A 14,551-nucleotide genomic window follows, 5' to 3' on the forward strand; every position below is an offset into this window, starting at 1 on the left:
TTTATGTATGTATGTTTGTACTGACGTGTGTACTGATGTGTGTTGCAGCATGCCCCCCAGGCTGCCTGGAGTGCGCCATTGACGCCGGTGTGTTGCAGTGCACGCGCTGCAGGGATCCTTATATGGTGGTGCAGTTCGGAGAGTGCACCCAGGCCTGCGCTGACCAGTTCTACATCGATCCCGTCACTAGGGTGTGCAAAGGTGAGACTGTTACCATGGTTACCAGGGTGTGCAAAGGTGAGACTGTTACCATGGTTACCAGGGTGTGCAAAGGTGAGACTGTTACCATGGTTACCGGGGTGTGCAAAGGTGAGACTGTTACCATGGTTACCAGGGTGTGCAAATTTGAGACTGTTGCTATGGTTATCAGGTAGTGCAAAGGTGAGGCTGCAGTGTAGTAGATATAACTAACTACACTAAGCCTTTTAAAGATTATTGTTTGTAGTAAGACTAGGGTTGTTTATGACAACTTTTTGTTGTTCCCACCAGAGTGTGATTGGAGCTGTAACTCGTGTGTCGGCCCCACCAAGGCGGACTGTGTCCAGTGCATGGGTCACATGACGCTGCAAAACGGCACGTGTGTGGAGGAGTGCACCATGGGATACTTCCCTGCCGGCCAGGAATGTGCCAGTAAGTACGCCGGCCAGACGTCAATGGCTGCAGAATGTGATGTAAATATGTTTCTGTAATGGGCACAAAGTTTTCTAAATACTTCCAGCATTGATGCAATTTCCTGTATGTATTATATGTGCAGAAATTTTGCAATACTTGACAAGTATATTTTGCAGCTTAATTTTGCCAAAGTTTCATGGAAGCCCCAAAGACTTTTGTACTGATGAAGGGAACAGATGGTCGTCGAAACGTTTACGGAAGAATTAAAAGAAGATGTGTAACGAAGAAGACTTTGTTCAAAAGACTTTTTGATGTCTGCAAATTTAGTAAGACATGCCTTCTCCTTCCCAGGATGCCCAGACAGGTGTTTCACCTGCAGCAGCGGACACACCTGTATGGAATGTGCCCCGCCTCACCTGCTGAAGCATGACAGGTGTGTGCAGGACTGCGGCTGGGGATACTACGCTGACTTCTCCTCACACAGGTGTATAGGTGAGTCCCACAGGTGTATAGGTGAGTCACACAGGTGTATAGGTAAGTCACACAGGTGTATAGGTGAGTCCCACAGGTGTATAGGTAAGTCACACAGGTGTATAGGTAAGTCACACAGGTGTATAGGTAAGTCACACAGGTGTATAGGTAAGTCACACAGGTGTATAGGTAAGTCACACAGGTGTATAGGTAAGTCACACAGGTGTATAGGTGAGTCCCACAGGTGTATAGGTAAGTCCCACAGGTGTATAGGTAAGTCCCACAGGTGTATAGGTGAGTCCCACAGGTGTATAGGTAAGTCACACATGTGTATAGGTAAGTCACACAGGTGTATAGGTGAGTCACACAGGTGTATAGGTGAGTTACACAGGTGTAAAGGTGAGTCACACAGGTGTATAGGTGAGTTACACAGGTGTAGAGGTGAGTCACACAGGTGTAGAGGTGAGCTGGTGTTGAATCATCGTCCTGTGTGCATCTCCTCCTAATAGTTGTCATTTAGATGTTCATGACATGTGCTGATGTGTGATGTGTGTGTGTGTGTTATGATGTTGATGATGATGATGATGATGATGATGTTGCCATTCTCCCCCCCAGACTGCCCTGCATCCTGCCCGGAGTGTGTGTATAAGTGTTCATGTGCTGATGTTTGTGTATGTATGTATGTATGTATGTATGTATGCGTGTGTGATGATGATGATGTTGACACTGCTGTTCTCCCCCCAGACTGCCCGGCGTCCTGCCTGGAGTGTGCCGACCCCTCCCGCTGCCTCACCTGCAGGGCAGGTACCTACCTCCAGGGGGCGCTGTGTGTGCCGGACTGTGGGGCTGGGTTCTACCAGGATGAGGAGGAGTTCCGATGTGAAGGTATGGACGGAACGTCGGAGCGAAATACCGGCTTGAAACAATAAAATCTGGTCTGTGTGGACAGATGGTCAGTATAGACAGGATTCTCAATGCTTGTGTCAATGGGGAAATATGATCTAAGAGAACACCCAAAGTGTCGACATTTAAATTGGTGGTCTGTATTCCTAGGTAGTTGCTATCCAGGTTTGGCTGTACAGTCACACATTAAACTGGACCAGGCCTAGAAAAGCATTAATTGTTATGAATATGATGCTGCTGATTTTTATTAGTTAAGATCACTGTAAAAGTAACAAGAAGATAACTGGAACAAAATGTTTAAAAGGGTCCAAGGGTTAAGAAATTCAATGTGTATTGTTGATTATTTAGTTTATTGTTTATTATTGCACAATAAAGAAAGAAAAACATTTAAAAAAAAAGGAAACCATAACCATACAAACTGAGGATGGCTGGGAAGTTGAAAGCGTTATAATAATAAAATGGCCACCCTGCAGGAAAATAACAATAAAATGTTTAACAGTAAGTTCCTAATTTATATAAGTCCCTAGATTTGAGCAAGGGCTAGAGAGGCAGATTGGCATCACACACACATACATACAGAAATGTGTGGGAGGAATTTTGACCATTGTTGAACCCTTTTTTTACAGCTAACCGCCACCCGCCGGTTCTCCTGGTGAACGGTTCTCTCGTCTGCGAGATCGGCGCGTCGCTCGTCCTCTCCCCGTCATTCCTCGGCGCCAGCGATCCCGACACGGACCCCGCCAAACTCACGTTCCACGTGGCGAGCCCTCCGACCAATGGGAAGCTGCTGGTGACGAGGGAGGGGCTTGACCGTGAGCTCGCTGCTGGCGGAACATTTTCGTACGCAGAGTTAACGGCAGGTCTGTATCGGTGTTACGTTACTCAGCTGGAACACAGCCTTGTAGATACCCTGCAAAGAATGGTTACACTGTACATGTACATTGTATGTTACATCAAATTATGATTTATTGGAGCAAAGTTCATACAGTAAGCATGTATTTAAGATTTTGTAGTAATTTTACCCTGCAATAGTTAAAGCTTTTGAAAGTGAACTATCAAATTGTGACTCATCAATTTGAGGCTAGTATTATTATGATGATATTAGTAGAGTTGACCTATTCCTCAGCTAACCTGTATTTTTCTTACTGCAGTCATTCCTTTGTCAGACATAAGGAACTGCAAAAAGTTCCCAGTTAGAGCTTTTTTTCAGGATGTCTCCCAAACCGGCTTCGCCGTGTGGCTTCTTCTCTGGCCAAAAGTTGATGACGCAAGTACATGATTGTACAGGTTTGGTGCAGTTGTGCACAAAGTAGTATGGGTAAAGGGGTTAAGTCAGGGTAAGGGGGTGAAGTCTGCCATCTCTGATAGCCTTTCGTATGTCCTGCCCAGGTCTGGTGCAGTTCCAGCACCTTCGCAGTCAGCCCATGCAGGGAACCGTCTCGCTGAAGGTGTCGGACCGGCAGCTGGTGTCGGTACCGGTGCAGGTGGACATCCGGGCGGTGTCGCAGGCGCCGCCGCATCTCGTCAGGAACACGCCGCTCGTAGTGGAGGAGGGCGGGGCAGGAGAAATCTCCACGGCAACCAACCTGGAGATCGATGATGAGGATAACCCTGAGGATGTGGTCATCACGAGAGTGCAAGGTGGGAACACAAGTCATTACATCCGTTTGTTTGTTATTTATTCATAAAGGTGTGTAGGGCTTCAGACTTTATTTGGATCTGCAAGTAGCTTCCTTTCCGTCAGCTATCCTCCCGGGCTCCTATGGATGTAGGACATTAGTGCATGGCAGCTACACAATCACAGGTTGGTATATCGCAGGTTAACAATGTTCTTAATATACAACCAGACAATAGCCTGACAACATTTCACCGTCTGTCATTTTCCTCTGGCAAAACTTACTTTCTTCCTAATGTAGCAAGGTGCAGCCGCTGCAGGATGACGGAAGCGTTGACAGTCACTGAAAAGTTTGTTACGTATTGTGTGTATGTAGTAGTAGTATCCTGTATGTAAACAACATCAATACAGCCATCAATAAAGTCCATTTTCTATGGACAAAGAAAGATTTGCAATTTATTCATTGTTGAAGAGTGGATTAAATTTTGTCCCCTCCACCTGATGCAGTTTATTCATGGTCGTTAAATGATGAAATATGACACCCCTACTCCACCTGACAGGCCCCGCCCACGGACATCTCGCTAGCCGCAACAATCAGCAACTCGACACCTTCACACTGGCAGAATTGCATGCTGGGAACGTCCGGTACGTCCACGACGGGAGCGAGACACAGAGCGACGTCATTCTGCTGCAGGTTTCCGACGGCTTCAACCTGGAGAACGTGCTTTTCAACATCCAGATCAGACCTCAGGTACTCGTGCTATCCATGAACCTAACCTAACCCAGCCCTAACCCTAACCCCAACCCAACCTGGAGAATGTGCTTTTCAACATCCAGATCAGACCTCAGGTACAGAACTGTTTTTGCCTAACTCTAACTCTAACCCCAACCCCAACCCCAACCCAACCCTAACCCCAACCCAACCTGGAGAACATGCTTTTCAACATCCAGATCAGACCTCAGGTACTCATCCTATCCAAAAACCCTCACACAACCCTAACCCCAACTCGTACCCAAACCCCCAGCCCTAACCCTAACCCCAACCCTAACCCTAACCCAGCCTGGAGAATGTACTTTTCAGCATCCAGACAGCAGGTACAGAACTGCATACTACTAGTATGCTTTTTGGTGTGTCAGGTTGTGTGCACCTGGTTGGCTTAACAGTCACCCCTGTGTATTACTGATGTAGTGAAGTTTGGGATGTACCATTTTTGTTCCTCAGGACAACAGTGGTCCGCTGCTGCTGGCCAACACGGTGGCCCACGTCCAGGAGGGCCAGATGGTCCAGATCACATCCAACATGCTCCAGGCAACGGACGTGGACACGCCCGACAACCAGCTGGTGTACAGGCTGACTCCGCCCGCTGGCAACCCACAGCAGGGTAGGTCTGGCTTGTTACTAGGGACACACCTAGCAACCCACAGCAGGGTAGGTCTTGCTTGTTACTAGGGACACACCTGGCAACCCACAGCAGGGTAGGTCTGGCTTGTTACTAGGGACACACCCAGCAACCCACAGCAGGGTAGGTCTGGCTTGTTACTAGGGACACACCCAGCAACCCACAGCAGGGTAGGTCTGGCTTGTTACTAGGGACACACCCAGCAACCCACAGCAGGGTAGGTCTGGCTTGTTACTAGGGACACACCCAGCAACCCACAGCAGGGTAGGTCTGGCTTGTTACTAGGGACACACCCAGCAACCCACAGCAGGGTAGGTCTGGCTTGTTTCTAGGGACACACCCAGCAACCCACAGCAGGGTAGGTCTGGCTTGTTACTAGGGACACACCCAGCAACCCACAGCAGGGTAGGTCTGGCTTGTTACTAGGGCAGGGTAGGTCTGGCTTGTTACTAGGGACACACCCAGCAACCCACAGCAGGGTAGGTCTGGCTTGTTACTAGGGACACACCCAGCAACCCACAGCAGGGTAGGTCTGGCTTGTTACTAGGGACACACCCAGCAACCCACAGCAGGGCAGGTCTGGCTTGTTACTAGGGACACACCCAGCAACCCACAGCAGGGTAGGTCAGTAATAGACCGTGAGTGGATAGTTAGTCAGACCTGGCTGTATGTTATGGTAGACTGATCGATGATAGATGAAAAGTGCCTCCCAACATTGACCAGTACCCATCCTGTTCCCCAGGAGAGCTGCTTCTGGTGCTCCCCGTGCTCGCGGACGGGCCGCCGTCTGGCTGGCAGTCGTCGGAGGGGGGGCACATGGAGACCAAGGTCAGCCAGTTCCGCCAGACTGACATTGACCAAGGTCACCTCTGGTACCGCCACTCCGGCAGCGAGACGACTCGAGACTTCTTCAAGTTCCAGGTGAAAAACTACCCTTTTCCCTTGCGCATACAGAATAGGGAGCAGTTTGCTTTTTCTTCCGTTTGCAGCTTGTACTCTAAATATCTAATTGTCGGGTTTAATGTACAATCATGTAACTTTAACTTCGTTTGGAAATGCAACAATGATCCATTCTGTGAGTTGTGCCATTGTCACTCTGATGAACGTACAGATTCTCCCTACCAATGCTGGAAACTGTGTTGCACACAGGTGACTGACTCAGCTGAACCACCCAACCTGCTGGAGGATCAGGAGTTCAACATCCAGATTCTCCCCTCTAACGACGAACCCCCGCGGGTGGCTCCTGGAGTTGCCTTACCACTGGGGATTACGGTACAACATAAAAATTTTTTTTTATCTTCTAGCAAAATGGGCATCTTTAGAGCAAAAATGCTGGCTTTAAGTAAACACGAAAACATGTTTTAGTATGCTTCATGTACATGTAGGTTTAAATGCTATATTTACTCAGCAAAGCTTGAACAAGTCACCAGATTCTGATTAAGATTTTATTGTTCCATTGACATACATGTAGCAGATAACATTATATGAATCGAATCAATATTGCCTGAATTGCATCATTAGTTTTAAACATCTGCACCCAAATTCAGGTATATACATTTGTACACTCAGAATAAAGTTAATTGTTAGTTTTGAGCCAAAGTTAGTTGTTCACCCAGCTTGACCTGACCTTTACTCTGTGACCCCCAGGCCATTGCTGACCAGATCACCACCATCACACCCGCCCACCTGGCCTACATCGACCTTGACTCCGAGGCGCGTGACCTTCAGTACGAGGTGACGAAGACGTTCCCGACGGAGTTCGGAATGCTCGAGCACGCGGACCGGCCGTACGTGCCGCTGCAGCGCTTCACACAGGCCGAGCTCGAGGCTGGCAAGGTCATCTACCGACCCGCGCCCAGGAGCGCCACGCCCGGGTCATCCAGCCTCATGTTCCAAGGTCAGCCAAGGGCATTGCTTATAAACAATGCATTATGGGTTATCCAGGGTTAAGGGTTAGATCCAGTAAGGTCATCTACTGACCCGCGCCCAGGAGCTTTGGGCCGGGGTCATCCAGCCTCATGTTCCAAGGTCAGCCAAGGGCAAATCAACAGGGCATTATGGGTTATCCGGGGTTAAGGCTTAGAGTCAGATGTGGGGCCGCGTAGCACAGTGGTAGTGTATTCGGCCCGTGACCGAGAGGTCGCCGGTTCGAATCCGCCTGCCATGTTGCCGGTCTTGTGCCCTTGGGAAAGGCACTTTACACGACTTTCCTCACTTTACTCAAGTGAAAATGAGTCGTCCCTCGGATAGGACGTTAAATGGAGGTCCCGTGTTTGGGGAGAGCCACACCCCGGGCATGTAAAAGAACCCGCCACATGTGCGATGGTGCGATGTTAGCGGATCAAACCATTCCGGCCAAAATGGGGTAGGGAATTTCCCGAGCAGCCTCGTAACCCCTGCTTCGCCTATTGAGTCAGTGAAGTCAAGCTTGCTTAAGCTTGATGTTTCTGACTTAGGGAGAAGAGATGCTGCTACAGTTATCACTATGGGCCGCTCTTCATCACCATGATGGTAACATCAGGCCCTACGAACCTGATTTAGAAAACAAAAAAAAAGATGAGCCTTTGGTCAGATTAGTCATCATGACTCAAAGTAGTGATTGAATTGTTGTATTGAAACCTAGTGTGAAGCATTTTGACAATTGGTCAATATGTTAATGCTACAGTTAAAGAGTGTTCTATAGGTATAGAGTAGGTATAGAGTGTCTTGCACGGAAAAGGATAAAGGAGTGAGTGGTCCGACTGTCTGTAATTCTGAATGTTTGCCATTTCCAGGGGCGAGACCTGCTCAGAGAGACAAGTCCTTCCAGTTCGCCTTCACAGGTACATACATACTTACATCATCCTGGTACATTGTTTCCTTCAGATAACTGTACAGTGTTTTACTGTTACAGGTACATTACAACATACATAATGCTTTTTGTCTCCTATTTACAAACATAACGCTTGTTGTTTCCTATTCCTGGTATTTCAAACTAACGCACATATTTATATCCATAAAGTCAAGGTGGCATGGAGTACATGTAGATTGATTTGAAGTCAATTTTATTTCAAAAACCTCACATTTCTTCTATCTCCATTCTCCTGTGTGACCTTTGAACCTTTTGTCCCAGTTTCCGACGGGGTGAACACCCTCCCGGCGCAGCCCTTCATCATCAGGGTCGTTTCCGACGGCAACGCCCCGCCCAGATTCAGCAGCCCCAACAGTGTCATCAAGGTCACACAGGTAAGGTCACTCACATGTACTGTTAGTTGTAGTGAGTGTCATAAACGTATACATAGTCTGCATGGTCCAAAGCATAGTTTGGACTCAGGTTTGTTGTGTATCATCTGACTTGCACTGTTTGCTTTTATTGTCCAAGAGATACATACTTTTGTATATGGTAACTGTCCAAATTAAATTTTACATCCAGTTGAGAATACAATGTCATGTAGCCTTGTGTAAGGTTGACTGGGCTGATGCAATGCAGAGTAGGTAAAATTTCACTTCATCCTTGCTCTCTCTGTTCCTGCATTGTTTACCCCCTATGATGTACCCCAGGGAGGAACAGTGCCGGTGGGTATGGAGCAGCTGGCAGTAACCGACGCCGACACGCCGCTGTCCGAGCTGCGCTTCACGCTGAAACAGGCGCCCATGATGGGCAAGGTCATCCAGAAGGACGGGAACAGGCAGGAGGTCCTCAGGGAAGGTCAGTAAGGGTCAGGGGTAAAGGTCAGAATTGTTAGGGTCCTGAATCATTTTTGATGCCTTTGCAGATATTGACAGCAACATGTTTCAATATGTGAACTGTGGGTCTTTGTTTGGGGTAGAGGTTACAGGGGTAAAGGTTATTGGGTAAAGGTTATGGATCAGGACCCCCTGAATAGGCTCTCAGCTTCTCCATGCTGCATCTTTTTTATGAAAGACATAAAAAGTAACACATTTCATTAGCTTAGCTTGGGTCAGAGGTTAAGCTGGGGTAAAGTATCGCTTGGGTCAGGGGTTAAGTTGGGGAAAAGGTTCAAAGGTAAAAGTTGTAGGTCAGGAAAGTGTGACCCCTGAACTTTCTCTTTGCCTCAACAGCAAGACATAGTTAGCTTGGGTCAGGGTTTAAAGTTTAAAGGTTCAAGGGTAAAGGTTATGGGTCAGGTTGGTGTGACCTCTGAACTTTCTCTCTGCCTCCCCAGGCTACATCTTCAGCCTGCAGGACATCGACAGGAACATGTTCCACTACGTGCACGACGGATTCAAGGGCGGCTCCGACCAGTTCCAGGTCTCCGTTAGCGACGGCTCGTCTGTCGTCACGGCAACCATATCTGTCTCTGTGATGCAGGTAGGAACTGTTGCTAGATAACGATGAGATGTCTGAATCGGGTGATTAACAAAAAGCAAAACATACATTCTATGACAAGTTAGAACGTTGGTTCAACATATCTTTGAGAAAAAAACATGACTTTTCCTGTAACCGGAAGTGTTACATGTCTTGAATACATAGCAATGAAATACTTTTCTTGACGATGTACCTACTGTTTGCAGGTTGCGCAGACAGGTCCTGTGAAAGGTCCCTCGGCGACCTTGACCCTGAGTGTTCCTGAACTTGGCAGTTCCACCCTGAGTCGGGACAGCCTGTTCTACAGCACAGACAGCAGCGCCCCCATCAGCTACAGGCTCGAGTCGGAACTGCAGCAGGGGCAGCTGGAGAGGCGGTGGGCAGACGGAAGCTACCAGGCACTGGGGAGGGGGGCGACCTTCACACAGGAGCAGGTCAACAGTTTCAACATCAGGTGGGTCAAAGGGCAACAGTTACCAGGCACTGGGGAGGGGGGCGACCTTCACACAGGACCTGGTCAACAGTTTCAGTATCAGGTGGGTCAAATGTCAACAGTTTCCAGTCACTGGGGAGGGGGGCGACCTAATCACACAGGAGCAGGTCAACAGTTTCAGGGTCAGAGGTCATGATGAATTGGAGCATAGGGGTCAAAGGTGATTAACGGTACTATTATTAGTTTGATGTTTCCTGTGGTAGTTGACTGCATCACTAGAAAACCCTGAAGGTTATGTTGAAGACACAAGAAGAGCCTGAAGTGAAGGTCATCTCCTGCCTGTTCCAGGTACACGTCGCTGGCGGAGGTCGGGGACCAGCCCGTCTCTGAGGTCATCTTCTTCAGCGTGGAGGACACGGAAGGTCATAGGTTACCCAACCAGGTGCTGAGCGTCACGGTCTCCCCGGACAACAACCAGCCGCCGGTGGTCAACGTGGGGAAAGGGCTGGAGGTCAGGACGCAGTTTACATGTTTTATATGTTATAAAAAATACACTATAACATATGAAAGTAAAAAGGATTTGTACAATAAATGCTCTATATCTACATTGCAGTTACCAGATGTACAAATTAACTACATCCAATGATGTAATCTTTATCTTTATTATATTTTGTCTGACCCTTTGGTCTTTTTTCCCTCTTGACCTCTATGAGAAGCGGCGTGCAGGTCGATTTGAGCTTTCATGAATAAACATTAAGGGTTAAACAAGCAAACAGTTTGTATTTCCTCTTTTGAGCCGATTATATTAACAGTTGCATGTCACAGTTGTTCTTCAATGTTGAAAAAAATAAAAAAGAGGAAAAATATTGTCATCCGTAAAGAGTTTAATGTGTGAAAACTTCATACTGGTATAACCTCACCTGGCGTCCTGCAGGTGTTTGAAGGTGGGCGGGCCCTGCTGACGTCACAGGACATCGTTGCCATGGACGCAGACACGCCCAAATCTGAGCTGATCGTTCGCGTGGACACCCCGCCCAGTTTTGGTTACCTGGAAAACACCAAGCAACGTAGGTTCTAGGCATTCTGTAGAAAACCAAACAACATACATTAGGTTCTTTCAATATATATTCTATATTTCCTCAGCAGAAGGTTGTTATGTAACACCGAGTTCTGTAATGATCTATATTCCCCCAGCGGAAGGTTCTGTAATGTTCTATGTGTCCGCAGCAGAAGGTTCTGTAATGTTCTATGTGTCCGCAGCAGAAGGTTCTGTAATGTTCTATGTGTCCGCAGCAGAAGGTTCTGTAATGTTCTATGTGTCCCCAGTGGAAGGTTCTGTAATGTTCTATGTGTCCCCAGTGGAAGGTTCTGTAATGTTCTATGTGTCCCCAGCGGAAGGTTCTGTAATGTTCTATGTGTCCCCAGCGGAAGGTTCTGTAATGTTCTATGTGTCCCCAGCGGAAGGTTCTGTAATGTTCTATGTGTCCCCAGCGGAAGGTTCTGTAATGTTCTATGTGTCCCCAGCGGAAGGATCCCAGACCACGATGGCGGGCCTCCCCATCACCCAGTTCAGCATGCAGGACCTGCTGGACGGAGCGGTGCACTACGTACAGAACCTGCACCGCAACCTGGAGCCCGTCTGGGATGGCTTCCTCTTCCACGTCACTGACGGGACCAACGATTCACCCACCTACCGCTTCAACATCTCCATACAGGTGGGTACATCACCGTGGTAACCAACATCTCCGTATAGGTGGGTACATCGCCATGGTAACCAACATCTCCGTACAGGTGGGTACATCACCATGGTAACCGACATCTCCATACAGGTGGGTACATCACCATGGTAACCAACCAGTCCCCCACCTACCGCTTCAACATCTCCATACAGGTGGGTACATCACCATGGTAACCAACATCTCCGTACAGGTGGGTACATCACCATGGTAACCAACATCTCCATACAGGTGGGTACATCACCATGGTAACCAACATCTCCATACAGGTGGGTACATCACCATGGTAACCAACATCTCCGTACAGGTGGGTACATCACCATGGTAACCAACCAGTCACCCACCTACCGCTTCAACATCTCCATACAGGTGGGTACATCACCATGGTAACCAACACTTCACCCACCTACCGCTTCAACATCTCCATACAGGTGGGTACATCACCATGGTAACCAACATCTCCGTACAGGTGGGTACATCACCATGGTAACCAACCAGTGTTCCAGCTGACCTTTGACATCACCATGGTAACCAGGGTTTGTTGTGTTCCAGCTGACCAATGACGAGCAGCCTGTGATGCTGATGGAGAAGGTTGTTTGCCCGGAAGGTCACGGCGCCATGGTAACGAACGTCTCGCTGTACGCACACGACATGGACACGCCCGACCAGGAGCTGACCTTCAGGGTCAGGAAGCTGCCGCAACACGGTGAGTAGGGTCAGGGGTCAAAGGGTAGTAGCCAGGGTATACCTAGGTGTCATAGGTTAGGGGTCAGATTACTACTCCTCATCAGGTGTTGTTTGTTCTGACAGGAAACTTGAGGAAGAGGCAGTTTCCAGACCAAGCCATGCAGGAAGGTTCCATTCTGCCCGTGGGGGCCAGCTTTTCTTACCAGGTCAGTATTATAATTATATATAGGGGAGGGGCTCTCTTTACTGGTAGGCTTGAAGCTTTATATCTTGAAGTGGAACTCCTCTTAAAGTATCTGGAGTCACCAGTGGGGAGCAGTACAGGTTTGCTTTACGTGTAGAACAGAAAGATTCTCATGAGGATTTTACCATGGTTGATATTGACCAAAGGAGGCCATATGATATACAGAACAGAAAGATTCTCATAAACATGCCTTGGAGTGGAGATTGTGCCACTGTAAGGATTCTGCCCCAAACGTGGGCTTCTCTTCATGACCTTTACTTACCTTCAGGACGTCCTTGATGAGCTGATCTGCTACATCCACGACGGCAGCGAGACCCAATCAGACGAGTTTGCCGTGACCTTGACCGACGGGCAGTTCACGGAGGAGGGGAGGATCAAGGTCGCTGTCGGGCTGCTGAACGATGAGGCGCCGCGGGTCACCATCAACCGCGGGCTGCAGCTGCCCGCTGGTACGGAACATCTACTGTTTGTTTATTGTTTGCTTACTCTTTAAACTAAATAAACAAAACACGGGACCTCCATTTAATGTCCTGCTGTTGTCATCAAGACAACTTTGCTACAGAGTTTTTCCACTGAAGATTCACTTCTGTACACCTACTGGACGCCTTAGAAAAGAAGTCAATTTTGGATTTTATTACTGACCTATAGGCCTATCATACACTGACCTTTACACCCTGACTTTTGCCCCCAGGCACCTCTGCAGTCATCACCAGGTCGATTCTGAGGGGCACAGACGTGGACTCCGACCAGCACAAGCTGACCTTTACCCTGACCTCCAACCCGACCCTGGGTGAACTGCAGCTGAGGACGGACGGGCAGTTCATGGCAGTGTTGGCAGGGGGCGCCATCAGCGAGTTCTCACAGGACGATATTGACAATGGTACGTGTCGTGTTACTGTTAAGAAATCTCCATTGAGCCAAGGATGTTGTCATCACTGAAGATAGACTTAGCAGTGGAGTCCACCAGAAGATGAAAGTAATGTAGTCTTGGTGAACGTTTAACCAACTGGATGGCAGGTGTAGATTGTTTGAGGTCTGTTGGAGTGCATGCAAAAGGGCTGAACTATTGAGGTAAATCTGCAGATTACATCATTGTGATTTGCTCCAACAGGAGATTTGCGTTACGAGCACAGCCCGGGCGAGCCCAGCGGATCCACAGCCTTCAAGTTCAACCTGATTGACACGGAGGGGAACAAGATGATCGACCAGACTTTCCTCATCACTGTCACAGGTGGGACACTGTTCTTAGGTTGCACACCTGTTACTGCTATAATAAGTACGACAAAGAGAGAGAGAGAGGAATGTTTACAATGTCTTAAACTTGTTTTCAGGTAGAAAATATCTTTGTCCTCACTAAGGCGTTTATTGTTGTGCGAGGGTTAGACCTGTTTGCTCATGTGGGGCTTGATGGCAGCTCACCAGCAGTCTCTGTCTTTTGGGTAATGGCACTGTGTAGGTTGGGGATGTAAAAATCTACCATTGTGTTGTCAATCTCTTTCTGACTTTTTTTCCCTCTGTCGTTATTGTGGTGATCTTCCTGGGAAGTGGGATAAGTGGGAAGCTTATCCTCCTCCATTCTCTGGAAGTGGCTGTACCATTCTAGTCCTTCTTATGCCATTGGCAATAGAGAGGCTGATACTCAGTCACAATGAAAATGGCAATACAGTTCAGTTATTTTACCCTGTTTTCATGCTGCTTCTGTGCTGTTTTGCAGAGGACTACCTGCCTCCGTCTGTCGTGGCCAACAAGGGGCTGGTTCTGAACGAAGGTGCTTCCAAGAAGATCACCACCAACCTGCTGTCGGCAACGGACGCGGACAGCGAGCCGGCCGACCTGGTGTTCACGGTAACGGCGGAACCGCGCTGGGGTCACCTCGAGCACGCGGCCGTCCCCGGCGCGCCGGTCACGACCTTCACACAAAAGGACCTGGCAGCCCATAATATCCTGTACATCCACACCAGCGAGGAGGAGGAGCACATGGACAGTTTCACTTTCACTGTCTCAGATGGCAAGAACCAGGTAGGCGCACACTTTCACTTTTAGAGAGTAGGGGTCTGACCTAGGGGTTGGTTGTACGGAGCATCAGCATCAGCTAGCTATAAACATGTTGGTTGTGTACAAAGGACGTTATCCACAGTTAG

General features: G+C 48.4%; 1 protein-coding gene across 1 annotated transcript in view; it reads left to right on the plus strand.

Annotated features, from left to right (window-relative positions):
* Nucleotides 1-14,551, plus strand: part of LOC118411892 (extracellular matrix protein FRAS1-like) — a 97,946-nt gene that overhangs the window by 67,193 nt on the left and 16,202 nt on the right. The window contains exons 21-45 of the mRNA XM_035814384.1: nucleotides 49-201; nucleotides 490-630; nucleotides 964-1,104; nucleotides 1,828-1,968; nucleotides 2,613-2,846; nucleotides 3,376-3,627; nucleotides 4,162-4,352; nucleotides 4,824-4,983; nucleotides 5,744-5,922; nucleotides 6,151-6,273; nucleotides 6,649-6,898; nucleotides 7,776-7,823; nucleotides 8,114-8,226; nucleotides 8,542-8,689; nucleotides 9,168-9,313; nucleotides 9,517-9,764; nucleotides 10,092-10,254; nucleotides 10,678-10,810; nucleotides 11,268-11,458; nucleotides 12,032-12,185; nucleotides 12,290-12,372; nucleotides 12,679-12,859; nucleotides 13,102-13,290; nucleotides 13,522-13,641; nucleotides 14,125-14,429. Coding sequence (XP_035670277.1) covers nucleotides 49-201; nucleotides 490-630; nucleotides 964-1,104; nucleotides 1,828-1,968; nucleotides 2,613-2,846; nucleotides 3,376-3,627; nucleotides 4,162-4,352; nucleotides 4,824-4,983; nucleotides 5,744-5,922; nucleotides 6,151-6,273; nucleotides 6,649-6,898; nucleotides 7,776-7,823; nucleotides 8,114-8,226; nucleotides 8,542-8,689; nucleotides 9,168-9,313; nucleotides 9,517-9,764; nucleotides 10,092-10,254; nucleotides 10,678-10,810; nucleotides 11,268-11,458; nucleotides 12,032-12,185; nucleotides 12,290-12,372; nucleotides 12,679-12,859; nucleotides 13,102-13,290; nucleotides 13,522-13,641; nucleotides 14,125-14,429 — 4,187 coding nt within the window. The remainder of the gene's footprint in view (nucleotides 1-48; nucleotides 202-489; nucleotides 631-963; nucleotides 1,105-1,827; nucleotides 1,969-2,612; nucleotides 2,847-3,375; nucleotides 3,628-4,161; nucleotides 4,353-4,823; nucleotides 4,984-5,743; nucleotides 5,923-6,150; nucleotides 6,274-6,648; nucleotides 6,899-7,775; nucleotides 7,824-8,113; nucleotides 8,227-8,541; nucleotides 8,690-9,167; nucleotides 9,314-9,516; nucleotides 9,765-10,091; nucleotides 10,255-10,677; nucleotides 10,811-11,267; nucleotides 11,459-12,031; nucleotides 12,186-12,289; nucleotides 12,373-12,678; nucleotides 12,860-13,101; nucleotides 13,291-13,521; nucleotides 13,642-14,124; nucleotides 14,430-14,551) is intronic.

The sequence above is a fragment of the Branchiostoma floridae genome, chromosome 3 (assembly GCF_000003815.2).
Source record: "Branchiostoma floridae strain S238N-H82 chromosome 3, Bfl_VNyyK, whole genome shotgun sequence".
In the NCBI taxonomy this organism is placed as follows: Eukaryota; Metazoa; Chordata; class Leptocardii; order Amphioxiformes; family Branchiostomatidae; genus Branchiostoma; species Branchiostoma floridae.